The 20,447-nt window shown below is 41.9% G+C and overlaps 1 protein-coding gene across 2 annotated transcripts in view; it reads left to right on the plus strand.

Moving 5' to 3' along the window:
• LOC140718370 (segment polarity protein dishevelled homolog DVL-1-like) overlaps positions 1-20,447 on the plus strand; it is a 139,664-nt gene that overhangs the window by 35,318 nt on the left and 83,899 nt on the right. For both annotated transcript variants that reach the window (XM_073031998.1, XM_073031999.1), the window contains exons 2-3: positions 538-607; positions 15,457-15,578. In XM_073031998.1, the coding sequence (XP_072888099.1) occupies positions 538-607; positions 15,457-15,578 (192 nt within the window). The remainder of the gene's footprint in view (positions 1-537; positions 608-15,456; positions 15,579-20,447) is intronic.

The raw sequence follows: 20,447 nt of genomic DNA on the forward strand, positions 1-20,447 counted from the left end.
ATGTTGCATGGATTGGGGGGCATGCCTTATGAGAATAGGTTGAGTGAACTCAGCCTTTTCTCCTTGGAGCAACAGAGGATGAGAGGTGACCTGATAGAGGTGTATAAGATGAGAGGCATTGATTATGTGGATAGTCAGAGGCTTTATCCCAGGACTGAAATGGCTATCATGAGAGGGAACAGTTTTAAGGTGCTTGGAAGTAGATACAGAGGAGATGTCAGGGTTAAGTTGTTTGTTTTTAAAACGCAGAGAGTGGTGAGTGCGTGGAATGGGCTGCCGGCAGTGGTGGTGGAGGAGGATACAATAGGGTCTGGATAGGTACATGGAGTTAGAAAAATAGAGGGCTATGGGTAACCCTAGGTAATTTCTAAAGTAAGTACATGTTCGGCACAGCTTTGTGTGTAGAAGGGCCTGTATTGTGCTGTAGTTTTTCTATGTTTGTATCTGATTTTCAGCTTGTATTCACTGGTCTCTTCTGGGCTGCTTTTTAAATGCAAACTGAAACTTGGTTAATGATGTTATCACTTTGATTTGCAGAGTTGTAAAAGAAGAGATTTCTGATGACAATGCCAAGTTACCTTGCTTCAATGGAAGAGTGGTTTCATGGGTAAGTGATTTTAATTGAAAGAGTTGTTGATATTTGAGGGTTATGCAATTGGAGACGGGGCAGCTGGATTCTCACACAGCTCCAGCTTGCTTCCAGGATTTGGAATGTACTAGAACATTGCCTTGTGGAGTAAACAGTAGATGACAACTGATGAATTCATACAAAATACTAGCTGGGTCACAGTTGAAGTCTTGATGTAATATAAACAGGAATTACTGGAATTCTCAGCAAGTAAGACAGCATCTATGGAAAGAGAAGTTGAGTTATTGTTTCATCATTGATGTGGCATTTGTTTTACTTTTGGTTTCAAACATCTGCCATCTTTGATTTTAATAGAAACTGACTGTTCCTTAGGCTTTTCCAATATGGAAAAGTCATCTTAGCCACAAAGAGGGCACAGCATTTGTTGTCTGTGATGCGTGGTATGGGAAATTATGGAGTCATTTCAATTGTCATGTTTTATTTCCTATTACTTTTTGTCCACTATTGGATTGTTATTATGCTTGGAAAGTGGGGATAAACAGGTGTAAACTAAGAGGGTTTTCATCGACCCTGCTTCCTTCGGGTGGGGCAAGCTACAGTGAGTAGTGGTCAGAGATTTTATATACTGCTCACTACCCATGAGGGAAGTGCCTTGTGCAGGAAGGCACAGAGTCGACTGTACTTCCTTAGAAGGTTGGCGTCATTCAATGTCTGTAGTGAGATGCTGAAGATGTTCTATAGGTCAGTTGTGGAGAGCGCCCTCTTCTTTGTGGTGGCGTGTTGGGGAGGCAGCATTAAGAAGAGGGACGCCTCACATCTTAATAAGCTGGTAAGGAAGGCGGGCTCTGTCGTGGGCAAAGTACTGGAGAGTATATCATCGGTAGCTGAGCGAAGGGCGCTGAGTAGGCTACGGTCAATTATGGAAAACCCTGAACATCCTCTACATAGCACCATCCAGAGACAGAGAAGCAGTTTCAGCGGCAGGTTGCTATCGATGCAATGCTCCTCAGACAGGATGAAGAGGTCAATACTCCCCAATGCCATTAGGCTTTACAATTCAACCGCCAGGAGTAAGATATGTTAAAGTGCCGGGGTTGATTGTATTTAATGTATTTAAGTAAACTACTTAAGAACTTTTTAAAAGCTATTATTAATGCTTTTTGAGAGTGATTTAGATGCATATCATATTTTTACTGAGTTAAGTATTGTATGTAATTAGTTTTGCTACAACAAGTGTATGGGACATTGGAAAAAATGTTGAATTTCCCCATAGGGATGAATAAAGTATCTATCTATCTATCTATCATCTATCTATAGCTTATGAACAGTAGGAAAAATGGTGATTTTATTTAAATTGTGAAGGGTTTCATTAGAATGCCCAAGGACCAATTATTTACTCCAGTTTCCAACTAAGAATTCAGTGGGTTGAAATGTTGGCCTTTGTTTCCATCACAATATTCCTTAGCCATCTTATGCATTGCTCTCCCTGGCAGCTGCTTTTTTATGTTAAAAGTTCAGCAATACTGACCCAATTTCACTGCACACCACTCAGAATGGAAGAAAAACTGGTGGGGCTGAGAAGCCCAAATATAGACTTACATAGGCAAACAGTCTTTCCCTTTCCTTTCAGGATGTATCCAAGTGTCTTAAAGCGAAAGAAATAATTGAGGTGTAGTTATATAGGAAATCTAGCAGCTAATATGCCCATAACAAACTCCCACAAACAACAATGTGATAATAATCAGTTACCTGAATTATAATGTTGAAATAAAGGACAAATCATCAGGGATAACCACTTGATATAACTATTATGATAAATGCCATGAGATCTTTTATGGTCTGAGAGAGAACCGAATGAAACTTCAGTTTAACATTTTTCATCTGAAAGCTTGCATTTTAGACAGCACTTGTACCTCAATTCCATTGGACCATTGGCCTAACATTTTGTGATCAAGGATCTAAATTTGGACTTCAGCATTGTGTGTGAGCTTTATGGAGTATGAAATAAGTCTGTACCATCTTTTTCTATCACAATAAGTACCGGTAGTAGTAATGACTAGGTGGTAAACAAGAAATGTTTATGTCCTTGTGTGATTGAGAGGAGACCAGGGCAACATTTGGGTTGCTTTGGAGACTGTCTTTAACAATGCAAAGTGCAGACATTGGCAGCTTACATAAGTCCTCTTTAGCTACTGATTCACAAATTGGTCCTGGATGACTACCTTCTTAGCACTCCCTCAGGGTTACAGATGATTGCTTTCACTCCTGGGTTGAGGCAGCTGACTGGGATGCATAAACTTCGTCACTGATGGAGGAGGAGGAGGAGGAACTTGGTGGTTGGCAGAACAGAACATGGTGTATTTCCTTGCTGGGCTTTTCAAGATTGTTTAATGTTATTTCGTGTACACACATAATGCAGCACACAAAAAGATAAAGAACACAATAATCATAAAAAGCACAATAAATATAAATACATAAAACAGCTTATATACATTGATTGTATGTCCATAAAGTGACACTAGGCTGTACATAAGGTGACTGACAGGAAATAATCAACTAGTGGTGGAGTTAGTGGGTAGAGTTGGGGATCAGCCTCACCCCGGAAAATCAGCTATGATTTAATTAATTGAAACAGTGGATAAAATTCTCAGTGCTATTTATGAAGTGAGAATATTTGAGTTAATGTGCAGTGGAATAAAGGGGATGATGGAACCAGTGAAAAGTGGATACAAATTAGATAATGAATATTGTATCTGGTTAGTCATGCAAATCTGATCAAAGTACAGCACTTTATACACCAATTATTATTTCATTATTTCACTGGAATAAGATCTAATGCACTTAAAAATGTTTAACCTTGAATAAAGCTGGTTGTAATTCACACAATGCTTTGACTTAGATTCCAGCCATGTATTGTTCTTTATAAAGATGAAGCTCTTCATCTCCAGACATCTTGTGGCAAAACATTTATTTTAGTTACCTCAAACAAAAGCTCCTTGGCAGTTTTTTTGAAGATTGTCCTTGCCCTAGCTCCTACTCTCCACCTCCATGCCAGTTATAGAGTCACAGAGCAATACTGCACAGAAACAGGCCCTTTGGCCCAGCCGATACCAAGCACGGCATCATCCCTGCTAGCTCCAGTTGCCTGTGGTTCATATCATAACACTTTAAGTTGCACCCTCCATGTACCTATCCAAATGCCTCTAAAAATGATGCAATTGTGCCTGCCTTGACCACTTCTACTCGTTCTAGGTACTCACTCCCTCCATATAAAGAGGTTACAACTCGGGTTTCTTAAATCGCTCTCATCTTGTATCAGTGTTCACCTGTTTTGGATTTCCAAGCCCTGGGGGGGGGGGGGGAGTCTATGAATGCCCAACTTATCCTTGCCCCTCATGATTTTATAAAATTCTATGATGTCACTGCTCATTCTCCTGCACTCCATGGAATAAATATCCAACATGGCACCATAACTCATTCTCTTCCGTCCAAGCAGCATCTCCGTAAATCTCTTCTGCACTCTCTCCAGCTTCACTATGTCTTTCCTATGACAGGGTGACCAAAACTGTACACAGTACTCACCGACGTAATGTCCATACTCCTAAACTCAACGCCCTGACTGATGAAGGCCAGCATGCTAAGCCCTTTCTTCACTATCTTGTCTACTTTGCGACCCTTTTTAGTGAACTGTGCACTTGTACTCCCAGGACTCTCTATTGCACAACACTCATCAGTGTCCTCTGATTCACTGTAAAAGTGCTACCCTCATTTGACAGTCCAAAATATATCCCCTCACACTTATCTAAGTTAATAACTATTTGCTATTCCTCATCCCGGTTCCCTAATTGTTCAAGATCTCCTTGTCATTCATTGTAACACTATCAACAAGAATCCTAATTTCGTATTATTAGCAAACTTGCTCATCATGCTATGTACATTCATATCCAAATCATGCACATACATAATGAGCAACTGAAGTCCCAAACAGAACCCTGGTGCACCCCACTAGTAACAGGGAATTGACATTCAACAACCATTACCATCTATTCCTATCATCTAGCCAATTCTGAATGCACTTACCAGCTCCCCTGCATCAGTGGTAGCACAGTGGTTGTTTATTGTATCATCAACCACTGATTGGTGTTCAATTCCCACTGCTGTCTGTAATGAGTTTGTGTATACTCCCTGTCACTCATGGGTTTTGTCTGGGCGCTTCGGTTTCCTCCCACGGTCCAAAGATGTACGGTTAGAGTTGAGTTTGCTTAGCACTTTTTCCTTTGTAATAGCAATGGCACTCACTTCTGCTCCCTGACACTCCAGGATCTCTGGCACACTGCTAGTGTCTTCCATAGTGAAGACAGATGCAAAGTACCCATTAAGTTCATCTGCCATTTCTTTGTCCCCCATTACTACTGTTACGAACCCCGTAACTGGGTCACTTACCAGCAAAGATAGAGAGGTCCGTTGAAGTCTGATGGTACTATTTTTAACAGTATTTATTAGTAAAAATACACAAGAATAATATCAATGCAAACATACAGATAATATACGTCGTCAATACTAAATCTAAAAGTGTGGGTATAATAATAATCAATAAGAAATAGCTCTATCGTTATCTAGAGGATAATGTATTGTCCGATGGAAACGTAAAAGTCACTCAGTTCATTCAGGCTGCAGCCTTTTGGTTGTCGCTGTGTTGCACTTTGTTGAAGAGAGAGAGAAATAGGAATAGAATGGGAACAGGTACTGCTATGGGTTTTCCAACCTTTATGATTTCGATCTTTCGGGAGTCCCGTTGGTGTGGCCGTTCACTTGTGGCCTCTCCTTTAGCTAAAGCCATTCTTCCGTGGTGAGGCCGCCAATCCCAGGCAAAGGGAAAGGACGCACGCGAGCCCCCCACCGGCTGTCGCTATTAAACGCTGTCACGGGATTTCTAGCATTTCTCCTGGTGCGTCTAAAGGGGTTGTTCCCCAGACCCTCTTTTATCCTTACCCACGGGGTCTCAGATGTCAATCAGGTTGGGATGATGCAATCCCTCAACCAGCCCACTCTGGTCATCCCCTGAGGGGCTTCAATGAATAGTACAGTACTCAATACACAATTCTGTCTCCAAGAGACAATAGCCGTTATCGGGGTTTTGTTTTCGCTGAGGCCAGGACACATTCCAAAACCTTGTGGATTCTCTCTCATTTCCTGGGTCCCAGACCCGAATTAATAGCGATCTTGTGATTCTCAAAAAGGAGGGGGCTACTTTGTACCCTTCGACCCCTCAGAGTTGTGGCACATTCGTAACACTACCTCACCAGCATCATCCTCTAGTGGTCCAATATCAACTCTCACCTCCCTTTTATTCTTCATACAACTGAAAAAATTTCATATTATTGGCCAGTGTGCCCTCATATTTCATCTTTTCCTTTCTTAAAAAGCTTCCTAATCATCCAACCACCCATCACTTTTGCTACCTTATATGCTCTTTCCTTGGCTTTTATGCAGTCTTTAACTTCCCTTGTCAGCCACGGTTGCCTACTCCTGCCATTTGAGAACTTCTTCCTCTGTGGGACATATCTATCCTGCCACTTGTGAACTATTCCCAGAAACTTCTGCCACCTCTGCTGTGCTGTCATCCTGGCCAGTATCCTTCTCCAATTCACCTGGGCAAGCTCTTCTCTCAAGTCTCTGATTCCCTTTATTCCATTGTGATAGTGATGCAGGTGACTTATGCTTCTCCCTCTCAAATTGCAGTATGAATTTAATCATATTATGATCACTGTCTCCTAAGGGTTCCTTTACATTAAGCTCCCTAATAAGAGCTGAGTTATTACACAACACCCAATCTAAGATAACCTTTCCTTGAGTAGGCTCACGCACAAGCTATTCTAAAAAGCCATCTCATAGGCATTCAACAAATTCCCTCTCTTGCAATTCAACACCAACCTGATTTTCTCAATCTCCTTGCATATTGAAGTTCCCCATTACAATTAAGGCATTACTCTTATTACATGCCTTTTCCAGCTCCCTTTGCAATCTGAATCCCACATCTAGCTACTATTTTGAGGCCTACATATGATTCCCATAAAGTTTTTTAAAAACATTTGCGGTTTCTTAAATCCTCCTATAAATATTCAACATTCTCTGACCCTTTGTCTCCTCTTTCTAACGATGTAATTCCATCTCTTACCAATAGAGCCACACCACCGCCTATGCCTTTCTTCCTGTCCTTTCAATACAAAATATATCCTTTGATGTTAAGCTCCCAACTGTGGCCACCTTTCAGCCACAACTCAGTGATGCCCAGAATGTCATACCAAACAATCTCTAATTGTGCCACGATTTCATCCACCTTATTCTGAATGCTACACACATTTAAATACTGCACCTTCAATCCTGCATTCTTTGTCCTTTTGAAGTTTGCTTCTGTGGTACAATTTAATTCTTTGCTCAGTCTGCCTTTATACACAATCATTGGCCTGTCCTTCTTTCCATTCATGATACACCCATCATCTACTTGTAAACCTGCTGGTCCTCAGCTCTATCATACTTGTTCCCATCCCCCACCATATTAGTTTAAACTACTTCTAACAGCTCTAGGAAACCTGCCCACAAGAATATTGGTTCCCCCTTAGATTTGTCAACCCGCCCCTTTTGTACAGGTCACACCTGCCCCAGAAGAGGTCCCAATTATCCAGGAATCTGAATCCCTGCTCCTTGATCCAATTCTTCAGCCACCTCATCTATTCCCATCCTCAATGTCACGTGGCACAGGCAGCAATCCCGAGATTACTACCTTTGAGGTCCTGCTTCTCAGCTTCCTTCCCAACCCCCTGTATTCTGTTATGACAATAACTTGAACCTGAGCATGAGGAAATGGCCTTGGATACAAATTACACCCCATCCAGGCCTTTGTACTCAGACAGTACTGGGATAATTGAGATTTCCCACTAGCACAATACTACTTATACTCACAATTACATGCAAATTCTCAGCACATCTGCTCCTCATGTATCCTGCTGACAGTAGGGTGATCTTTAAAACAGCCCTACTGAAGTGACCATCACATTATGTCTACCCTTATCAAAATGTGCAATTTCTCAAGATATCTGCTCCTCAAGTCCCTGCTAAGTGTTGGGGTGGTCTATTAAACAGCCCTACCGAGGCGACCATCAACTTCTTATGTCCACTCTTTCAAATAAGCAACACCACATTCCCTCTTACCTGTTGCTCTGCAACACCTAAAAGTTCAGTATGTCAGAACATTGCCCTGCCTGTGCTGCCTTTCTCTCAGCCACACTTCTGTCATGACCTCAATATCCCATTCCTTGAGGCAATCCACATTCTCAATTAAGCTACATGCATTGAAAGAGATGCAATATACAGCTGCAGTCCTTTTACTGAAAACATGGCTATACTGATTACTAGGCCTACACCCTTTGGTTGCTGCACATACCCTTGTCTTCTCACTGACTTCACACTCTCAAATTCCATCCCTCACCGATCTAGTTTAAACCCTCCAAAAGTAAATTTCTCCACTAGGATATTGGACTTCTCCCATTCAAGGGCAATCTGCCTCTCTTGTACAGATCACCTGAACCCCAGAAGACATCTCAATGATCCAAGAACCTGAATTCATGCCCTCTGCACCAGCTCCTCAGCTATGCATTCATCTGGCCTATCGTTCTATTCTATGACTCACTGTGGCTTTGTGAGTGATCCAGAGATCACCGCCCTCAAGGTCCTGCATTTTAATTTCTTACCTGACTCACTATAATCATCCCTTATATAACCCATGTCATTTTGTGCTAATGTGCAAAATAATCTCTTGCTTTTTGATTTACTCATGAGAAAATTCTGCAGCTGCCCTGCAATTGCCTTGACACTGGCAGCTGGGAAGTAAAAAAGCATTGTGGCATCAATCTGTGGCCACAGAATCTCCTGTCTGTTTTCCTCACTATTGCATCTCCTATATTTATTGCCCTGTCTCATTGCACCCTGTCCTGGTCACAATGAGAAAGACCTGACTACTGCTGTTAGCCCCTGAAAGAACATCCCCTCATATATATCCAAAAAGATATGTGCTTGTTAGTGAGGGGAATGGACAGTGGGAACGCTACACTAACTACTTACTCTTCTTATTTCTCCTGGTGGTCAGCTATCTTTCTGAAATGTGTATCTTGGGTAAATCACCAACTTGATTTACCCAATCTACCTGCATATTGAATTCCCCATGACTATTGTAATATTGCCCTTTTGACAAGTATTTTCTGTCTCCAGTTGTAATGTGTAGACCACATCTTTACTACTATTTGGGAGGGAGGTGATGACTCAACACCTTTTGCTCCTATGTCACCACTTTCTAATGATTTGATTATTTGATTTCATTTTTGTTAGATCAACAGAGCCACGAAAACCTTCTGCCTACCTGCTTGTACTTTTCATACAGTGTGTATCCTTGGGCATTAAACTCCCAGCTATAATCTTCTTTCAGCCACAATTCAGTGATGCCCACAACGTCATACATGCCAATATGTAACTCTGCTATAAGTTCATCTATCTTATTCTGTATACTGCCACAGTCAAATATAGCACATTCAGTCCTGTTTTCACCCTTTTCGATTTTGTCCATCTTTTACATTGTAACTCATCCAGTTGACTGCAATTTTGCCCTACCATCGGCCTCTCCTTGTTGGCAATCTCACTATGCACTGCCTGTTTGTAAATCAACTACCTCTTCCTCAGCACCATCATTCCAGTTCCCATCCCCCTGCTAAATTAGTTTAAACCTTCCCAAACAGCTGCCTGCAAGGATGTTGGTCCTCCTTGGGTTCAGGTGTAACCTGTCCCTTTTGCAGGTCGTACCTTCCCCAGAAGAGATCCCATGAACCATAAATCTGAACCCCTGACCACTGCACCAGTTCCTCAGCCTATTGAGTCAAAAGGGATAACTTCACTCAATTTCATTCAGCCATCATTGAACTGTTCCCACAACCTACAGACTCACTTTCAAGGTCTCCTCATCTCATGTTCTCAATATTTATGCTTATTTATTTCTCTTTCTTTTTGTATTTGCAAAGTTTGTTTGTTTTTGTTTTCTTGCGCACTGGTTGTTGTCTGCCCTGTTGGGTGTGGTCTTTCATTGAACCTACTGTGTTTCTTGAATTTACTGTGATTGCTTGCAAGAAAATGAATTTCAAGGTTGTATGTGGTGATGCATATGTATTTACTTTTGAATTTTGAAGCTTTTTTTAAAAGAGCAGCTCTCTCTCACTCACCACAAGTGGACCACATTCTCCACCTCTTCGTGCTGAAGCTTCTTGAGGCAAAGCCTCAGGTCTTCACTTTTATACTGATCTACTCCAGTGATGACTGCTCCACTTGACCCTAACTTCTTTTTATCAGCTACTGTTAATTAGCTTATTAGTCAAATAACTAACAATTTGGAAATGTACCTCTTTCAGAATTCTGTTAATTGAAACTCAATCAGCAAGTCCCGAAACCTACCTCAAACTGTCGTGTCTCTTGCTCCAAGTCCTGCTTTCGGTTAAGTAAAACTCACCAGCAAGTTCTACTACTATTCATTCTCTGACCTCTATTCCTACCCCTCTTCACTCTCCCATGTTAAATTGGTATGTTGAAATAGCAAAAAAAAGAGTACTTAGTCTGAAATAGGAGCAGAAATTGCACTGGCATGCAGCTGTGATAGTGGGGATAAGCTCCTGCGATCTATTAAATGCTCCCAATGGTGTGTGTCTCAAATAGCCTCTGACAACCAAGTCTATCTTCTGGCCTTCACACATGGCTTAGCTACTAAGTCCAGCGGAACCGTTTCTACTGACAGAAGAAGGGGCAAAGGCAGGTTTCTGGAGCCTTAAATTCACTCACTTTGGGCAGATGGGGCTCGTCAGCCATGGTTGGCAGCTCATCTAGGAGAATGAAAACTCTGATCTCAAACCTCTGCTGCCTTGCAGCTGCACCCACTGTGTAAATCCCACAACAAAAATCCTGAGCTGGAGTCCCTAAGGCAGCTTACATTGAGTTCAAAGCTGACTGGTAACTCCTGCAACACTGCGGATGGCAGACCGTATCGGTCTCTCCCATTCCTTTGCGTTATCAGCCACATAACGAGGGCAAGTCTGCTCCACATAGGCAGCAGCTTGCACTCCATGTTGCACTGTCTTGATTTGCGTGTCACATAGACAGCTGAGATGCAACATCCATGGATGACACTGACCAACGGTGGGCCTCAGTACTTGTAGCTGGGCAGACTTTTGTACATTCTCTCATGGAGCAAGCGAAACTCTTGGAAGAAACCTTTGCGTGCAGGGCAAAGTCAGGCAGCTCACAGAAAGGAGTATCACATAGCTTTATCTCTGTTCCGTTCTGTTAATTCTCACCCAAGCCTTTTATTTTCCTGGCTAGATTTCCTTTTTTGCTCTGTAAATTTGATCTCATCTGTTAGAATATAAATATAAATTTACGAAAGGAATAGATAAGATAAAGGCAGGACAGTTATTTCCACTGGTAGATGAGACTAGAACTAGGGGATATAGCCTCGTGATTTAGGAGTAGATTTAGGATGGAGATGAGGACAAACTGCTTTTCCCGGAGAGTGGTGAATCTGTGTAATTCTCTGCCTACTGAAGCAGTGGAGGCCACCTCAGTAAATATATTTAAGACAAGGTTGGATAGATTAAGGGTAATTGGGAAAAGGCAGGTAGGTAGAGATGAGTCCATGGCCAGATCAGCCATGATCTTATTGAATGGCAGAGCAACCAAGATAGGCCAGGTGGCCAACTCCTGCTCCTATTTCTTATGGTCTTAGTATGAATGCTAGGTCCATTACATATTATAGTTTTAAAACAAAGCAGTAGTGTAAAACCAAATCAATTTTCACCTCCAAACTGCCAAATGTTCTATTGAAGTTAAGCTACACCAGGAGATAGGACTAACAAAGCTTGGTAAATCGAACATGGTGAGAGAGAGGTAGACAGGAGACTGTTGCACAAATGTTCAAGTTTTTCTGTCTCAGTTGACTAGTTGCTGTTCATTTTCCTAGCTCATGTAAACACTGTAACTTGTAGCTGTGAACCTGAGGCTTTCCACTTACCAGGGAGGAAGATCCCAAAAGGGGAGAGATATTTTGCTATATTTATCATTATTGTATAATATTACTGGGTTATTTGGATTACCGGTACTCTAAGAAAGCTAATGGCATGTTGGCCTTCATAACAAGGGGAGTTGCATATAGGAGCAAAGAGGTCCTTCTGCAGTTGTACAGGGCCCCGGTGAGACCACAGCTGGAGTATTGTGTACAGTTTTGGTTTACAAATTTGAGGAAGGACATTCTTGCTATTGAGGGAGTGTAGCATAGATTCACGAAGTTAATTCCCGGGATGGCGGGACTGTCATATGTCGAAAGATTGGAGCGACTGGGCTTGTATACACTGGAATTTAGAAGGTTGTGAGGGGATGTGATTGAAACATATAAGATTATTAAAGGATTGGACACGCTAGAGGCAGGAAGCATGTTCCCGATGTTGGGGGAGTCCAGAACCAGAGGCCATAGTTTAAGAATAAGGGGTAGGCCATTTAGAATGGAGTTGAGGAAAAACTTTTTCACCCAGATAGTTGTGGATCTGTGGAATGCTCTGCCTCAGAAGGCAGTGGAGGCCAATTCTCTGGATGCTTTCAAGAAATAATTAGATAGAGCTCTTAAAGATAGCGGAGTCAAGGGATATGGGGAGAAGGCAGGAACGGGGTACTGATTGTGGATGATCAGCCATGATCACAGTGAATGGCGGTGCTAGCTCAAAGGGCTGAATGGCCCACTCCCACACCTATTGTCGCTAGAAAAGAACAGCATAGAAAAGTCAATAGGTTAAATTCTTTATGTAGTCAATAAAGTTTAATGATTTACCAAGTTAGTTATGGTATAATTAATTCTTTCAGTATGGGTGTGACCCTGGTCTGAATGCTTTTGCTTCCTGCCATGTGTTGTTATAGCTTTCCAGGCTGAATGCATGTTGATTTTAATTTCATACAGCATGACTTTTGAAACAGCAGAGAGATGAAGGATCTTTTAGTTAACTTTTAGTGCAGTCATTGAGGGATAAACATTAACAAGGACACTAGACAACTGCTTTTCTTCCATAGGACTTTTGACATTAAAATGGAAGGGAAGATAGGAGCTCAAGGACAAGAAGGTCAAAAAGCAGGAGAGCAACAGCTGGTCATTTCTAGGTTAGAAATGAAGGCCAGAGAGCAATCTGAGTAAATCTGGGCTTCATTGTATGGAAGAGCACCAGAAAGAGTGGAACCCAAGTTCGATGGTTCTGGACTAGGTCTGAGGCCTCAGTCTGAGAGCATGGTTTTGAGTTAACTTTACTCATTGAGAATAATAGGGATTGTATGTTTGGATAAATCAACCAGAATTCCCATTTCCGATCTCTGTTCACTGATTGCTGCTTTTGACCTTGCATCTTCCCTCTGGGTCCAGTGGCATGCACGCTGTAGTGAGAATTGGAGTTTGGCTGGCATCGCTGCATAGTGCAGTACCACCCGTTTACAACTTGCCCTCCTCACTGTGTCTCCTCCAGATGCCCCTTCAAAGTATTTCTCCTCTAACCCCATTGCCACAATATTGACTCCACATCTTGTGTCTCCAGTGTGCTGTCCGAAGCAATAACATCTATCATCATCTCTTGCTCTTTATTCACACCGTGCTTCATTTGCATCCACTCTCCCAACACCCCTCTCTGCCACATTGTGCCTTATTTGTGTAGTGGATTGAAGATTATTTGGTTTTGGTGCCAAAGAGAATTCCCCACTTACAAAGTTTGGTGTTTTGTTGCTGTAACTGTTTTGAGGTTTTATGGAGGTAACCACATATATGAAATTCATTCCTGGGTTAAGGCTTAGTGCGCAGATCCTTCTGTTTGCAGTTTGTCTGAGAATCTGAGAACTAAAAGTGACATCACTAAGCATATTTTCCCTTACCCCCCCCCCCCCCCCCCCTCCATCTCCACTTACTGCAGGGATCGCTCTCTACATGATTCCCTTGTTCACATGTCGCTCCCTACTTGTCTCCCTCTTAGCACTTATCCCTGCAAGAGGAACAAGTGCTACCCCTGCCCTTCACCTTCTCCCTCACCACCATTAAAAGCTCCCAATTGTCCATCCAAGTGAGGCAATGCTTCATCTGTGAGTCGGCCGGAGTCATCTACTGTATCTGATGATGCTGATGTGGCCTGCTCTACATGGATGGGACCCGATGTAGGTTGGGGGACTATTTCGTCGAGCAGTTTTGCTCTGTCCACCATAAGAAGTAGGATTTTCAAGTGGCCACCCATTTGAATTCAACTTCCCATGTCTGTTCCTAAATGTCAGTCCATGGCAACCTCCACTGTCACACTCGGAGTGGAGGGGCAACACCTCATATTCAGTCTGGGTAACCTCAACAGGATAGCAAGAACATCGATTTCTCTAACTTCTGGTAACTTCTCCCCTCTCCCTTCTCTCTTCCATTCACCATTCTGGCTCCCTTGTTACCCCTTCTTTTCTCCTCACCTGCCCATCACCTCCCTCTGTTGCCCCTCCTCCTTCTCTTTCTCCCACAGTCCTCTGTCCTCTCCCATCAGATTCCTTCTTCAGTCCTTTAGCTCTTCCACCTATCACCTCCTTCCCCCACCCACCCATCTTCCCCCTTACTTGGTTTCACCTATCACCTGCCAACTTGTACTCCTTCCCACCCCCAAGGTATTCTGGCCACTTCCCCCTTCCTTCCCAGTCCTAATGAAGGGTTGCAGCTTGAAACATCAACTTGTTTATTTCTCTCTATGGATGCTGCCTGATAGGAGTTCCTCCAGCATTTTGTGTGTTGATCGAAATTGATCAATTGATCAAACAGCATTGATCGGAATTTCCAGAATCTGCAGAATCTCTTGTGTTGAAGTGTGCGATGCTGATTTAATCTTAACAGTAGGATGGAAAGTCTACCACCAAGCCTCTAAGACGATGTCAGCATTGGTTGGGTGGTAATATTTCCAGGAGAGTCCCATTCAAAAGACTTGATCCCAAAATTAACCTGCCATTTCAAGTGTTGGGCTAAAGGAAGGTGTAAGCTTTCAGATGAGACATTAAACCAAAGAAGTAAAAGATTCTATGAAATTCTTTAAAACATACAGAAATTCTTCCAGGATCTGAGCTGATGCCTGTCCATCAACCAGAGTCATCATACTGTGTGTGACGCTTGTGGTGTTTAAATTGTGCTGCTTTTCCCATAACAACCATTGTGATTTAGTTGTTACACTTTTCTCTTCTCAGTATCAGAATTAATTTCTTATCTGAATTATCTTGTCCCTTTAAATTCTTCTAAAACTTATGCGTATCTCATTATTTTAATGATTGGATAGTAATCATTCGGGGGGAAAAGAGTTGGGTTATATTTGTAAAGTTTTCTCCTTCTCTCAATTCTTCTCTATCATTTGGTTGAAGTTGAAATTTAAACACTAATGTTCCCCATAGTCATCCAGATTGGACATGCACCATACACAAACTCGGATTGTCAGGTCTGGTTGTCAAAGAGTTCAGTTAGTTGGGTCACAGTTTTACCCTTCACCATGTAATATGTGAGATTCTTGTAGAATAAAGTTTTGGTTGCTGCTGTTTCCAGTGAGACAAAATTTAAAGGAATGTGTGCTGCAGTTTCATTGAGCATTAATCGTTTCCTATTTCACTTTCAGTCTCCAAGAAAGTTGCCTCCCTTTATTCCCCACCCCACCTATTCTCCTTGCACCCAAGACCAGGCTTGCTGCTCTCTCATTGTTTCTTTAGTAGCCTCACACTCCTTAGGCTGTCTTTGTCTCTTTCCACAGTTGGTGCTGGCTGAAGGATCGGCTTCTGACGGAGGCTCACAGTGTGCAGAGAGTCAATCAGAGCTACCTCCCCCCATCGAGAGGACAGGAGGCATCGGCGACTCAAGGCCACCATCCTTTCAGTAAGAATTTCTTTGTTTGAGTTCCAACGTAGAGCTCACTGAGTGATGAAACATGCCAGCATTGCCTCTTCACACTCTGATATATTTCCAACAAAGGGAACAATGATTATAAGGTTTGACGACCAAACCATCAGATACTGCAACTTAACTCCTTTCCCCACTATTTCTGATATATCTGATCCCATCTCACTTATGAAACCTAAAGTGTTCTGCAATCAACAGTGGTTTTGATTCTAAATGTTCCTACGTTACTTTCACGATATCAGCAAAGCTCATTTCTGCTGGTTTGGTTACAGCAGTCAAATTTCTAAACAAACTGTATTCCTTTGAACCCAACGCACTCAGCAAAATTGGCACCCTCTTCTCATCTGCTATTTCGTTTGCTTTAAAACATTGTTCCTTTTGCTGAGTGTATAATATCCATTTATCTGTTGTGTCATCAAAGATGTCAATCTTTCCAATGTATCCAGCCATTTCTGCTCTTTTTTTGTATGATTATTATCACCAGTACTCACTGTTTATGAATCCATGAATTATTCTTTTTTCTGCCTCTTTTAACTATTGCCTTTTGCAAAGAAAATGTGCTGCTCTGAAGAAAAGGAAGTGCTGCCCTTTTTAAGCTCAAACTTCTCACTGCGCTTTTTTAAAAACTCTAACATCCCACTGGGCTTCAACAGGTAGGTAGTGGTCTTGAGTTCATTTTTTGAAAAACCTCGTCACCATTGTTATATTTTATAACTCCAAAACATGAAAACTGATTGGAAGGAAACACCGAGAGTCCAGAATGTAAGTCCAGCTTCAAGTTTACTTTAAGCAAGGTGCACACATATGATGTGGTGCATAAATATGTTTGCCATTTATGTACTTTTACATATAACCTGCAATGCATTACGTAAGCAACAAAGAATGCTTAATCAAACAACATATCTACAATGTTGCTCACATATTACTGAAATATTAAATACACAACAATCACCTCCCTTCTTCAGCCCTTTACTTTTTCCACCTATCCTTTCCAAGCTCCTTTTATTCTCCTTCCCCACCTACCTATCTCCCCCTCACCTGGACTCGCCTATCACCTGTCATCTTCTCCCTTCCCCTCCACCCCACCTTTTTTTTAAATTCTGGCTTTTGCCCACTTTCTTTCCAGTCCTGATGAAAGGTCACTGCCTAACATGTTAACTGTTTATGTCCCTCCATAGATGCTGCCTCAGCTGCTGAGTTTCTCTGGCATTTGTGTATGTTGCTTAACATGTCGATAATCTGCAGAATATTTTGTATCTCTGTTTATCCAAATGCTACTATCTTCTATATTCTATATATTCTATAGTTACATGGTACGATCCAATTCCTTAGCTGTGCTCTTTTTCAAGCCTGAACAGTGACTATTACCTTGTGATGCAGTTATATAAGTCATCAGATGTTTAACAGAGAAAAATAGGTACCCTATCCCTGGATTAAGGGAGAAAATTAGAACTAGATTTAGATTTAGATTAGATTATGAGGACACTCAGTCCTCGTTTATTGTCATTTAGTAATGCATGCATTAAGAAATGATACAATGTTCCTCCAGTATGATATCACATAAACACAAGACAGACCAAGACTAACTGACAAAAACCACATAATTATAACATACAGTTACAACAGTGCAAAGCAATACCGTAATTTGATAAGAGCAGACCATGGGCACGGTAAAAAAAAGTCTCAAAGTCCCCGATAGCCCATCATCTCACGCAGACGGCAGAAGGAAGAAAAACTCTTCCTGCCATGAACCTCCAATGCGGCAAAACTTCCCGATGCAGCCTCTGGAAGCACCCGACCACAGCCAACTCTGAGTCCATCCGAAAACTTCGAGCCTCCGACCAGCCCTCCGACACTGAGCACTATCTCTGCCGAGCGCTTCGGCCCCGGCCCCAGCCGCCAAGCAATAGGCAAAGCCGAGGATTTGGGGCCTTCCTCCCAGAGATTTTTCGATCGCACAGTAGCAGCGGCAGCAAAACAGGCATGTCAGAAATTTCACCAGATGTTCCTCCGTGCTTCTCACGTCCGTCCCCATCAAATCAGGATTGTGCACGGCCCCTACTTACAGATAACAGATATTCATTCCTGGAGTGGCCGCTGCGCCCTGCTGTCGCACCGCCATCTTCTCACGAAATGGGCTTGAACTGGGAAAATTGGGCTTGAAGGGATTTAAAATGGGAAGAAAGCCAGCAATGATTGGTGATGGCACAAAGAAGGATTCAGAAAGTGTTTCCAATGAGACCAAGGGAGGTGAAGATTTGGCCACCAATGAAAGAACTAAGGGCAAAGGTTTGGGAAGTTAAAAAGTGTAGTAAGTACAAGAATGGAAGGATGCTCAGACCCTGATGAAGACCCTCTGACCTGAATTCACAGTGAAGTGCTGAATGAAAGATAGAACACCTGTTTTTCTTGAATGTTTCTTTAATAGTGCATATTTGTGTAACAGTCCCTCCTCCGTGCTGTCACTAATAGATATTGCTTTGTCTCAGTCCTGTGTTTTTCTGTAAAGTTTCACTGTGAGATCTCAGCTTTGTTTTCTGGCAATGACAGCACGTCATGTTAAATTGAAGTTTTAAACATTGACAAATTATGCACAACACACTGACCCCTGGGTTTTCTACTAATGGAAATCAGCTGCTCTGAGAGCTGCTTCAAATGCTGCTTTATAAATCCTCGGCTTTGCGCTCTTGTTTTCTCCTTTCCTTTTTGTTGGTTGCTACAGCAACGACTTAGAGAATTGATATGTGTTTTGTGAGCCTGTCTCTGGAATTATTCAGAGATAAGACTAAGTACAGGCTGCTTTACCCACTCAGCTGTGTCACATCCAATCAATGCATCTTTCTGCCATAGTCAACAATTGGAAAGGTCAATACCTGGTTTCAGTTTGGATCCCTCTGCTTTCTGTGTTCACCCACAGTAAGGTTTCCCATTAATTACCTTAGTAACCTTTCCAGATATTTAGTTATACAGAACAAAAAACACCTTCAATGCATTGCATTCACACTGTACATAACAAAAATGTGATGGAGGCTAACTTTCAGCATAATATACACTGTAAGTGCTCCGTTCACAGAGCAGATTTTTTTTTCATGTACAGGAAAATATCTGCTCTGTGAATGGAGCACTTACAGTGTATATTATATGCTGAAAGTTAGCCTCCATCACATTTTTGTTATGTACAGTGTGAAAACCAAACCGTTAAGTGAACACCTGCCCTTCCTTCCTTGTGGAGGAGGAGAGGATCTGTCTGTCACTTATTCAATAACAGCAACCACATGATTGTACATTATTTGAGGCATAGTTTTCAAATTCAGCTTCCCATGCCTTCTTTGTGATAGGATCTCCGAACATTTATCTTCTGTATATCATCATGTAGCATTTTTACTACACTTATTCAGATCTTCAGGATCCATAGATGATGACACTGTCTTTCAGGTCATGGCCTCCTGGTATGCTGGTAATGTTAAAACAAAGGATGTGGCAGGCTCTAACAGGTTTTTGTGAGTTGCATTAAGTTATTGTTGATGATCCATAAACAGTTGATGGTGCCCCACTTCTGACCCAAGTTGAATCATTTCCTACTGTTATAATGCTATGTAAGATGATGGAGGGTGTCTTTAGTCAAAACTTGTCTTCACAAATTGTGAGTGTTGTTTACTCTGATGGTGTCAAGAAGACGAGCACTTTGACTGGATGATTATTGAAGGCAAGGCAGAGAAAGTCACATTCCTTTGTGTTGGTTCAGACAATTTAGTCCTTCAGAACTCAGCCAGGTCAGCTGATGGACAGGGTAGCCTTCTCCCCAGTGTGTGCTCTGTGCTCCTGCATTACATAGCATTTGTTTGTAGTGTTATTCAATGTCCAGAAGTGAAGCAACTGGAGGAAATTAAGCAGTAATAGGTTGGTTTTCTGCGCATGTTTGGTGTAAGTCTGCATGCACTTCTGGGTTACTCCCTGCAACAGTGCCACTAACTCCAATCATTCTGTTCTGCTGGTGGGCCAGCTACATCCCAGGATGTTGCTTGAGAAGTCTTTGAGATCAGATATTGCTTGACTGCTCTGTAGAACTTCTTCCAACTGCAGTATGTTCCCAGATATTAATGAGTAGGGTTGGGAGAGCCAACAGGGCCAAATTGTTTGATCTGGCATTGTCTGCATTCACTTTTAGTTTTCTTTCTGCTAATGCTTTGTGTACTTGCCATTTTAGGAGTCAGACAGGAGGGTAGTAAATCTTTGGAATTTTCTGTCCCCAGGGTCGTAAAGGTCAAAAATTAGATATTTAAGATGGAGATAGATAGATAAATATTAGAAAGATCGGGGAATTAAAGGCTTTGGAAGATAGGTGTAGAAGGGGTGATGAGGGTAGTAGGAATTGGCCATGATTTATTAAATCACAGGTCAAACTTTGGGGCTGGGATAGCTTTTATTTGTGTGTGAAACATATTGCTGGAGTCTGGGGTCATATTTAGCCAGACTGAATAGGGCAATAGACTTAATTTCCAGAAGACTATTAGTGAATCATATTGTTGTTCATTGGCAGCATTGCTGATACTATCTTTCTTATGTAAAGGCATTCCAGATTTATTTAATTAACTGAATTTAAATTCCACAGCTGCTGTGGTGGGAATTGAACTCCCAACTCTGGATCAAGAGATCAGTCTAGTAACAACCACTGGCACCATTCTTTACAATGGGATCGTGTTGCCTTGTTTCCAGCAACTCAACAATGTCTACTTTTCTAAAGGACTTCAGTGGCTACACAGCGTTTTGTGACACAAAAACACTTCAAGTGCACATCTTACTTTCTATTTTATTGGTAAAGGTTAGGAAATATTAAAAGAATAC

Source organism: Hemitrygon akajei, chromosome 29 (genome assembly GCF_048418815.1).
Source record: "Hemitrygon akajei chromosome 29, sHemAka1.3, whole genome shotgun sequence".
NCBI lineage: Eukaryota > Metazoa > Chordata > Chondrichthyes > Myliobatiformes > Dasyatidae > Hemitrygon > Hemitrygon akajei.